Below are 10,536 nucleotides of genomic sequence, written 5' to 3'. Positions count from 1 at the left end.
ATGTTGGGTGCGATGAAGCGCTACCATAAATTTTCCTAGAAAGTAACCCCCGATGGAGGCATGGAGCTTTGCCCCCACCCTCCTATTTATTGCCTATTTTTATTATAAAAAATAATGACTAATGAACCACTAAATAATTATTTTTACTTTATAGTTTCATTTTCGTTTTATCATTATTCATTACTTTTGAAAGTGTTCATTGCTTGTTTCAAGTCTTACTCAACAAATTTAAAGTCAGATGTATCTAGGTATTATCATTTGGATAGTTTTTAAAAAAGGTATGTATACCTACAAAATTTATTTTTATAACTAAGAGTCTAAGACTAAATATGAACTGTATAATTATTAGAGTTATCCGCGATTGACAAGAGAATAAAAATATATAAATACACTTTACATAACGCCATATTAAACAAGAAAAATTATAAAATGTTTCATTTTACATATTTATGCTTATTGCCCGATGATATCGTTGAATATGTGCGTGTTACGTACATTTTATTAAATAATATGTAAAATACTTTATTATTTATTTATTTTCAATTGATATAATATGAGTTTGATGATTAATTTAACTTGAGGGAGCAATGAGTAGTTTTAAAGGACTAAACCCCGAGTGGTACAACTAGGAGGGATTAATCCCACAATAATATTCCTTATTAAGTTATTTAAAATTAATAGTTTTGTTAGCTGCAGTAAAATCCTCTCCCCCCCAGAATTTTAACCCTAGTTACGCTACTGGTTATAATAAATCATATTGTACTTAGCTACATTTTAATTTGCCTAACCTTACCTAAGTATTGCTTTTTTTTTAAATTTGGTGTTATATCGTTTAACATACTAGTATCAAAAACAAGTTCCTATACTTCCTTTATAACATAATAAACTTATAACTAGTGTGTACAAGTCTAATTAAAAATTCTGTAATATAATACGGTAAACAGAATCAAAATCCCCGGGAAAGCATTTTACGTTTCCTAATGTTTTGACGATAATGTAACATCAATATGTAAAAACATCCAAATATATTAGTATGGGTACTCTATTCCACGAGAGAACATGCAGGTTCACCCATAGAAGTATTGTTTAGCGTATGCAGAATCTAAATCAGCCCACCACAATTTATGGGGAGGGGTTTGGGGGGTTATCCCTAAAATCCCTATTTTCGGATATTTTATAGGTCACCGTAATTAATTGTTATTTATAAATTGTAAGCTTATTATTTAATTATTAGCTTATTTATTATTCAAGCTATTAAAACAAAATTTCAAATTTTTATTAATTTTAAATAATATGCCGAATGTTAGCGCAGTTGAATTCCTCCGGCGGTTGGCAATATTTTTTGTTATAGAATATAGTTCTAAAAAAAGAAAATTAAATTGAAAAAATTGAAAATGACAGAAATGATATTTATTATTTTGAATTATAATATTATGTAGAAAAAATACGGTTAGGAACTCTCATTGCTTGGAAAATACATTGTTAAAAACAAATATAATGATTAGTATTTACAATGATCATTAGAATTCAGCTACATTAACCGTTCATAGATTTTACTTTTATTAATCAATTTTAAACTTGAATTAAAGCAGTCTTCAGGGCGATTAGGGCATGCAGCTGGATACCCTGCATGACCCGTGGCTCCGCCTATGGGTTCACCCTCCGTTACCCCTGCTATCGAAACCGATTTACCTACGGCAGGGTGTCGCGTGGAAATGCGTAGAAAAACAAATTTTGGTCAGTCCGCGGCATGTTCTCTCGTTGGAACAAAGTATACCTAATAAAATTAGGTATAAATAAATAAAACATGTATAAAAATAAGATGAAAATTGTATTAAATATTTGTCTTTAAAATTAAACATAACTTAGTTTTTTTAATTTAATAAGTAATAACTTTAATATTATAGGTATTTGATTTTGAATTTTTTTATAATTTTAAAACATATTATGATACATTTTTTACATGATAAGTGTACCTACCTATACCTACATTTGTAATTAAATATTAATAATGTAGTATAGGTACTTTATGCGTTTAAAAAATATTTATTCTATCATTAATAAGAAATTTATCCAACACTTTTTATTCTTTATAGGTTATATAATTTTATAGTGGATTATTAAGTTAAATGGTCACTGAACTATTTTATTTTTGTGACAGGAGATATTAATTAAAGGATAGATTGAAATCAAACAATTTTAAAAATATATAATTTTTGTTGATTAGTTTATACAATTTAGATACTTGTTCAGAGATGACCACATTTAGGCTGGTTCTTACGACCTCCGGTTAAAGTTAACCGACACTTAACCGGTGGAATTCTGCCGGTAATAAAATCTGTTATCATCCGGTTAGCGTTAACCGACACTTTACCGGACATTGTAAGAACGGCCCTTAGGCTTACTGACTTTATGAAGTATTATTAAATACAATTTTTAAAATTTACGTCTATTGTTACAAATAAATGAATAATATAATTTTATATGCAAATATTGTATACTTATATTAGATATTAGAAACTCTATCTAGTTATAACTCAATCATTGAACTTATGTGAATTACATTGCATGAATGACTTATAAATATTAGTAGCTTTAAAAAAACATTTAGTCATAAATGTATATTTTTATTTAGGAGCTCCCGGTGTGGAAATGGAGTCTGTCAGCTGTGACAATAATACCTTACGTGAAGTTGTAGAATCCAGTATTGTATTAAATGAAATTATACTCGACATGGAGTGACAAAAATACTGACTGTATAAAATATTTTTATTGTGATATAACCATGTTCACAACCGTACACAATACAGTTTATTTAATTAATACAAATATATTTTTATACATAACTAAACAAGTAAAAATATTATAATTAAACAAAGCTTAACTCAAATAAATAATAATTCAATTTTTAATAGACAAACATAAAGCTACTTTAATCGATTTGAGTGAATTCCATTGGATAAATATATGGAATCCGCATGGATGGTCCTTTCTAAAACAAAAATGATAAAATATACAATATTAATTTAAACTGAAAATCTTATCGAAGGATATATGGAGTAAAAAATTGTAAATATAATGGTATTTAAAAACAATACCCATAATAAACTTTTTATGAATGTATTATCTTACAATATCATAAATACAAAAAAAAAAAAAAAGATTAAAATAAATAATATGAATGTTATTAAATAATTTTTGGCTCCTGATATTTTAATAGGTAGTTCATTTAATGATTTTAGGTTTTTAAAGTTTATTATATTTTTTAAAATTCAGAATATATATTTACATATTTTAGATATCATTATACTAATTCTGATGTTAAAAGGCTATACAATTTGTTCAATATTGAAATCGAATAAAAATATCAATATTGTTCTGCATCACTTAGAGTTTATAATAGGTATATTATTTATTATTTTATTTAACTAGTAAGTACCAGTATTTAACTAGTATTTAACCAGTTGAAAATTGGCAATGATAATATTGTGGAACATTTTTATACGTAGTATAATATATAATTTAATTTACTAAATAATTATTTACTAAGGGGTATTTTTCCATTGAGTTATGACAACTTTAAACTGTTACCTTCTTGAATTTCTTGAAGTTTCTAAGATTACTATTATTTCCTTGAATGATGTTTGCAGTTTGTGTAGGTCTAGATACCACCATACTGACAGTTTCCACAATGACCGAATTTAACAAGTAATCGTATTCAGTATCTTCATGTGTATTAGCAGACTGAAATATTTATAAATTGATTAATGTATTAACATTGACTATAAATAATAGTAAATACTACTAGTATAATCAATGGTATTTCATACATGCTACTATGTCACTACCAATTTTATCTATTTTCTTACCGATTTATTAGACAGTATACTTGCATCTATGAACTGTCCAGTACCTTTGGCTTCGGAGAGTAAATTCATAATGAAATTTGGGTCTACTGCTATATTGGGGTTAGGCTCCATAGTTTTAGAAGGTTCACTTTTATTGTTAGATATGTCAAGCATAGGGAAAAATAGTGAATCCATATCTCTTTTCTTAGGCTTCTTTTTTGGATGTTCTTCAACTTCATCGATATCCATATAGTTAAATGGGTCTTCGTTTTCGTTATTAAACACTTGATGATCATTTGATATTTTCCTTTTTGTAGGAACAGCCAGGTTTTCAACAGTCTTTGATTGTAAATTATTAGTATTGTTCACATTATTGTCAGCTACGGTGCCTTGAAGCCAAGCTGACAATTTACTGGTGCTTGAAATGTATTGTGTGCTTGACGCTGTGGTTAAACACAAATTATCATTTGTAAATGTGTTATCGACTGTTTGGGTTTTAGGAATAGGACTTTGCACATCATGGTTACTACTGGATGGAGTTGGTTCAATTATGTTTTGGAACGGTTTTAAATCCTTTTCTATTCTTATTGTTTTTATAGAGTTATTTTTTTCTTCACTATTTGCCAATAAAAGACGTTTTGTTGGTAATATAATTTCTTCAGAGTCAGATACAACTTCTAATGGTCTAAAAAATTATTAATAAGAATATAAAATAAAGATTTAATACACCAATTAATATATAATGAAATACCTCTTAAAGGCACATTCAGTGTTTGGATGAGAATCTGGTATGGTGTTTGGATGAGAATCTGGTATGGTGTTTGGAAGAGAATCTGGTATGGTGGTTGGAAGAGAATCTGGTACGGTATTTACTGAAAATATTTCACTATCATTAACAGTTAAAACCTGAAATATAAAAAAATATCCCAATAATTATTATTCTAGTATGAAACTACACGATTAAAGTACCTCAGTTTCAGGAGCCAAGACAACGGACTCTTGTGATTTAATTAAATTGGACTGAGATTCAAGATTAACTAAGGAAACATTGAAATTAGCGTTACAATGTTTTGTAGTATTTGAAAAAATAATGGCAAATCCAACATCATTTTCTGGTATTGATCTTTTGTTCGCAATCTTAAGTTTTTCTAAAAACAATAATAATGAAGTATAACTATCATCAATTATTAATTAATTAAATAATTTCTTAGGTAAATTAGTAATTGGATTAAATAAATATTAGTAATTAGTTGATTTTTAAACTCAATTAGCCATTAGGATTATGACTCAATTATGATAATAACACTGTATATTAATATTTATTGTAACATTTATTATTATGCTTTAAGTATTTTATTATAGGTTTCCAATAAAATGTACATAAATAAAAGGGAAAAAATAATGCTCACACTGTTCACCACTATTTTAGCTGTAAAATGAAAAAAAAAAACTTAAAATGTGAATGTTCCATTCTAATAGTATAGTTTCCATCTACCTGAATCAAACTATTCATTCTTTAATCTATATCTAACATGAGAAACATAAATAGATAAGCAATTTTTCATTCAATCTCTACAAACTGCTTTTAAACTATTTAGTATACAGCTTGATAAATTAATAGTTTTAATACTTGTTATAAATTACAATAGTCAAATTCATATTTTAGTTCTGAACAACACATTCAATTAAAAATATTATACATTAATTTTAACCTTTCAACACATTAGCGATCAGCTATTAATATTTCACAGACATTAAGTATAAATTACCCAGAATCTGTTGGTACATATAATTATTTTCCTCATTGTGTGGATCTTGTTGCAGTAGAATATATTTTGTACAGCTTAAAATATCATCATCAGATAAACTTCCATCAGAATAATTCATAATTTCTCCACCTAAATAATAAAATAGGTTATACTTCTTAAACTGCATTTATTGTAAAACTGTGTTTACCTGCTAATTTCACCAATTTTGAAAGACGATTTAATTGATTAACTGTAGAACATATAAATGTTTTTCCAGAAAATAGTGTTTTACGTTTGTTATTCACATCTAACGACAATGAATTTGGGTTTAAAAGACTTTCAACCAATTTAGGCTTGTAATCCATACAGAATGGTACTTCCGACAACGAATCAGGTGATAACGCTTTACATAAATCAATAAAATACTGAAAGGGGTACTATTGATTTTGCAGATGCTAGACATAATAACACGTGAAAGCAACTTAAATGTTAAACACTATATAGAATATGATATAAGGAAAACATATTTGGTGAATATGTTATAATAATAACAGAAAAAATATCTGTCCTACTATCATAAGTAATTCATAACATTATTTTTATACAAATAAAAATAAATAAATAGGAATATTATTAAAACTGATTTTTTTTAAACAATAAATGGTATAACTTTAAAACAAATGACCGTTACTATTACCGTTACTACAGTGCAATTTTAACTAAATGTTTATATTAGCATTTTTCATTTTTTTTAGTTTTTTATAATTGTCAATAAAATGTTATTTGTAGTGTAAACAAGCGTGAAAATTGAATAAAATGCTCCTGATATAATGTTACTATAGTAGCAGTTAAAAAACATTAAGAATACATAAACATAATTTTTTTTATAAGCATTTGAAGTTTGAATATTGACAAAATTTATCAAATTTAAAATATAATAATTATTTTGTAGTTAAAAATGTATAAAATGTTCAACTTTTATAGCTAACCTACTGTACAGTAGTGCGACAACCACTTGCTCACCTTCTTCATATTAAACTTATTGTTGCAATACCGTTGATATAATTCAAGCAGTAATTTTTTTTATTAGCTGTTGATTTGTTGGTAACATACCATTATACCTATGCTGAGAAGTTCTAATTTTGCTCTATTACTCAACAATAATTGTTATCAGTGGCGTACATACAGGGGGGGGGGGGTTTCCCGGGATCAAACCCCCTCCAGGACAAAATAAAAAAAAATTGTGATATTATTGATGAATTTCTTATTATTAATCATCCGTGTATACACAAACATACGTCATAATAATATGACTATTGAGTATAACACTATACTTTACCAACAACGAAAAAAGATTTCGTAACGAAGTTATGGGTGCCGTATATCAATCAAAATAGAGATTTGATCGTACACAGTCAGTAAGTTAGGTGCGGACATTAATACATCTTAATATTGTCATTATCTCGACCAACTCAATCGGACAACGGAGAAAAAAATCCGATTACGTTATAATCGTTGAATTTCGCGAGAACGACAATATACGGTGAAATAGATTCTATTTTTATAGCAGTATCGTAAATGACCATGATAAACATTTTTGTTAAATAATATTATGAAATTTTCGTTCATTCTGTTCTATTCTGCCCAGGGATGGATAGGCACATGGGGAAAAAGGGATTTTCCCTGTGGGGCCCCCGTCTATGATTATGTTGTGGGGGGAGAGGGGCACTCGGGTATATTAATTATTATTACTGTTATTTTTAACAATATAATAATACCACAAGTCAAGAATTTGCTTACGGATCTTAAACATAGTATTTTAAATTTTTATCATTAATCTAAGACCGAAATATCCTCGTATGTTTCCTTAACAAAATATTGAGTTTTCGCAATTTTTTTTTGGCCGATATTTAGTACAGAATTTGTACAAATATTTTTCTAAGTTATACAATAATTTGTGTGGGGGGGCTATAGAAACGTTTCTCCACCTCCCCCCCTTATTTCCAAAACTATTTTTATTTATATGAAACTTTTATGCAGATATTTAGTTCGGAACTTGTACGACCTTACTCGAAATTTTTCAAAAATCCCTTACAACCGAAAAAAGCATTTTCCTCATAGCCCCACACCAAACTAAAATTACGGTTTCGCACAAAACATTTTATTTATATTTAAAGGTGTTGGATTGAATAAGTATATAAAGCGAGCGAAGCGACCAAATTTTTATTCAGTTTAATAAAAATATAAGTTAGGTAGGTGCAAAAAATTTAATATGCATAATAAATTTACCTTTTCTGTAACAGTGACAGAATTCATACAGAGATGTGTACACTCTACAGACCAATCACGCGATACTTGTCCTCCAATTGTTGTCATTAGATGTTTCAATGTTTGTTTTTCAGCAATTTTCAATGTTGACGGACAAGCCATTAAAGGATATTCCTCAACACTGTAATAAAATAAGTATTAATATATACCTTTTGTAGGTAGTAAAACAAATTAAGCAAAACTTTTTAAAACTATACAACCTGTGATAGTAATATAGTATTAGTGGTTAATAATTGAGATTTACTCACGTCCAAATGCTATCCATTATACCAAAACGAACTGTGTCACCAAAAATTAAATCTTTAGTTAAATTACTTTCAATTTGTTTATCCAGAGCATTTATAAATGTTCCATACTTTGATTTTTTGTCCACTAGAGTCAAAAAGAGTTTCACTTGACTGCCGACTACCTAGAATTTAAAATGACAAATCAACACTGTTAGTCGTTTAAAGTACCAAATATCAATGAAGCAATCTGTAGGTACTACTCGTACTTTCTTGACAAGAATGAGTTCTGCATGACAGCGGCTAATGGATGTATCGTTTGATATTTCTAGATCAGCACCGAATCCAGCACGACCGACCAGATGAGTCTTTTTCTTCAAAACGTCGTAGTATTCCCGCGCTGTAATACAACAGTATATCGAGCATTATACACACAGTACTTATTTTTATGAAATACACTTAACACTGTTGATTCAAACCTTTGTTGCACTCACTTTTTACATTCATCAACGTCGGTATGGACATACTCTGGGACAACGATGTATCCCTCGGTCTACTACACTCCATTTCAGTTAAAAATTGAAAAACGGTGAATTTAATATAACGTAGTCGGTATCGTTAACGCTATTTGGTGTCTGTTGACTGTCGGTCTGTCTGCCCGACTACGGTGATTGACTGATTTGACAGGTTCACAGGAATGGAACACCGAGAATCGCACGGTGGGGTGGACAATAACAATTTATTGTTTATCTACATTCCACAATAACAATATTAAACAATATTAAAATATAGGTATAGTTACTAGTAGGCACGATTTAAGATATGATCATAAATAATTGTGGTAGTAGGATGTGCTCACAATTTATAGTCACTGCCTCCTAGTATTCAAAAATTCAGAGAATAAACAGTCAACCTGGTATTGTTGTTTTTTTTATTTGTGATAAGATAACCATGTTGCTATTTCGAAACGTTTGATAACATAAAAACGGCGGACGTACTATAATACAATTAATAATAATCTTAATTTGCATGCCAGACCTTTTTTAATCTCCAACGGTCTCTTTAGTAGGATAAAACATTAATCATTTGACGTCTGGTATGTGTTTAAATGTTAATTCGGTCAAATTCAGGTCCTCAGAACATCGTCTGACAGTCGCTGTTCACAATGTCTTCGTACGATTTGAGGTAAACTTTAAAACAATTTGGACACAATTTATATTCCAACTCTAACGTCGCTTTCTAGATGACTCAATAAAATAATATTTTTTTTCCAGGTTGAAGGATCTTGACCAAGTGTTAGAATCAGAAGTGATCGATCTATCAAAATTGAGAGAGTTCTGTTTCAACGGTTGTTATTGTTCAGTGTACCTATTTTTTAAATGTTCTAGTACCATGTACCTTTATGCGTGATATCATTTTTTACAGGTATCCCTGACGTTAAAGGTTACAGGTCGTTATGTTGGAGGTTGTTGCTCAATTACTTACCATGCGATAGAAATAAATGGGATGAACAGCTAGATCACCATAGAAAATTATACCAGCAGTGGTTAGGTAATTGAAATGTGTGATAAAAATATATTATTATATTTATTTTTTGGTTCTTATAATATAATATTATAATAATGATTTGTATTATAAATTATAACAAATAAAACCATAGGGCATAAGGATCATATTATATATTTTTTAAAAAAAACTTAATGGTTTTAGGTACAGGTCTAAAAGACTAAAAGACAACATATAAATTTAAAAAAAGTATATTTTAATACTTTTTTTTTATTTGTTTGATAGAACTTCAGATGATATAATTAATGATTTATCGATTAGTAACATATTTTAATCCTCCAGATGAAATATTAGTCACTCCGGGTTCAATCGACAATGAAGAATGTGATCATCCCTTGAGTGAAGATCCCAACAGCAAGTGGAACACATTTTTTAAAGATAATCAAGCTCTTACACAAATAGATAAAGATGTCAGGTAATAATAATTCAGAGGTTCAGTCCATAGAATGTGTAGTAATAATTTATAATTTTTTCCTAAATTTTAGGCGATTACATCCTGAATTATCTTTCTTCCAACAAGCAACTGATTATCCATTACCTATTGTTGTATACAGTTGCGGTACTAAACGATTGAACAGAAGAGTGGGTATGCATTTTTTAAATAGTGCAAATGTTGTACGAAAAGGTCTTGGTATTGTTAAAATATCACAAAAATCCGAACAAACTAGTACCTCTGAATTCAAGCCACTGGAAGAAGGTTCTGAAGCCCATTGGGAGGTGGTGGAAAGGATATTGTTTGTTTACTGCAAATTAAATCCTGGACAGGGTTATGTTCAAGGGATGAATGAAATAATTGGTCCAATTTATTATTGTTTTGCTACT

At 28.8% G+C, this 10,536-nt stretch overlaps 3 protein-coding genes across 4 annotated transcripts in view; 1 reads left to right on the top strand and 2 right to left on the bottom strand.

Moving 5' to 3' along the window:
* Positions 1 to 2,751: 2,751 nt before the first annotated feature.
* LOC100162940 (nibrin) lies at positions 2,752 to 5,992 on the bottom strand. The gene is made up of 7 exons (XM_008191844.3): positions 5,805 to 5,992; positions 5,618 to 5,746; positions 4,818 to 4,996; positions 4,600 to 4,754; positions 3,870 to 4,533; positions 3,592 to 3,744; positions 2,752 to 2,992 (listed from the first exon to the last, which is right to left on the bottom strand). Exons 1-7 carry the CDS (start codon positions 5,959 to 5,961, stop codon positions 2,933 to 2,935), a joined length of 1,497 nt encoding a protein of 498 aa, XP_008190066.1. The 5' UTR covers positions 5,962 to 5,992; the 3' UTR covers positions 2,752 to 2,932.
* Positions 5,933 to 8,997, bottom strand: LOC103311946 (nibrin). The gene is made up of 5 exons (XM_008191838.3): positions 8,643 to 8,997; positions 8,418 to 8,548; positions 8,173 to 8,333; positions 7,886 to 8,045; positions 5,933 to 6,067 (listed from the first exon to the last, which is right to left on the bottom strand). The coding sequence occupies exons 1-5, from the start codon at positions 8,713 to 8,715 to the stop codon at positions 6,011 to 6,013; spliced, it is 582 nt and encodes a 193-aa protein (XP_008190060.1). The 5' UTR covers positions 8,716 to 8,997; the 3' UTR covers positions 5,933 to 6,010.
* Positions 8,998 to 9,130: 133 nt separating this feature from the next.
* The window catches only part of LOC100168681 (TBC1 domain family member 13), a 51,626-nt gene continuing 50,220 nt past the window's right edge, over positions 9,131 to 10,536 (top strand). The window contains exons 1-5 of one of the 2 annotated variants that reach the window (XM_029488575.1): positions 9,131 to 9,333; positions 9,423 to 9,496; positions 9,574 to 9,699; positions 9,997 to 10,129; positions 10,200 to 10,300. In XM_029488575.1, coding sequence (XP_029344435.1) covers positions 9,314 to 9,333; positions 9,423 to 9,496; positions 9,574 to 9,699; positions 9,997 to 10,129; positions 10,200 to 10,300 — 454 coding nt within the window. In that variant the 5' untranslated portion in view covers positions 9,131 to 9,313. Of the gene's footprint in view, positions 9,334 to 9,422; positions 9,497 to 9,573; positions 9,700 to 9,996; positions 10,130 to 10,199 lie in introns of both variants that reach the window. The other variant, XM_029488574.1, reaches the window with a different exon arrangement.

Source organism: Acyrthosiphon pisum, chromosome A1 (genome assembly GCF_005508785.2).
Source record: "Acyrthosiphon pisum isolate AL4f chromosome A1, pea_aphid_22Mar2018_4r6ur, whole genome shotgun sequence".
Taxonomy (NCBI): Eukaryota; Metazoa; Arthropoda; class Insecta; order Hemiptera; family Aphididae; genus Acyrthosiphon; species Acyrthosiphon pisum.
This window is presented reverse-complemented; position numbering and strand designations above follow the sequence as displayed.

Excerpts from the sequence above, each read along its gene's own strand:
- LOC100162940 (XM_008191844.3), bottom strand. The coding sequence starts at position 5,961 with ATGGATTACAAGCCTAAATTGGTTGAAAGTCTTTTAAACCCAAATTCA. Across the intron at positions 4,755-4,817 it reads TCTTGGCTCCTGAAACTGAG|GTTTTAACTGTTAATGATAG; the intron begins GTACTTTAATCG and ends TTTATATTTCAG. Across the intron at positions 2,993-3,591 it reads ACTTCAAGAAATTCAAGAAG|AAAGGACCATCCATGCGGAT; the intron begins GTAACAGTTTAA and ends TTTTTGTTTTAG.
- LOC103311946 (XM_008191838.3), bottom strand. The coding sequence starts at position 8,715 with ATGGAGTGTAGTAGACCGAGGGATACATCGTTGTCCCAGAGTATGTCC. Across the intron at positions 8,046-8,172 it reads ATAATGGATAGCATTTGGAC|TGTTGAGGAATATCCTTTAA; the intron begins GTGAGTAAATCT and ends ATTTTATTACAG. Across the intron at positions 6,068-7,885 it reads CTGTCACTGTTACAGAAAAG|GTGTTATTATGTCTAGCATC; the intron begins GTAAATTTATTA and ends AGTTGCTTTCAC.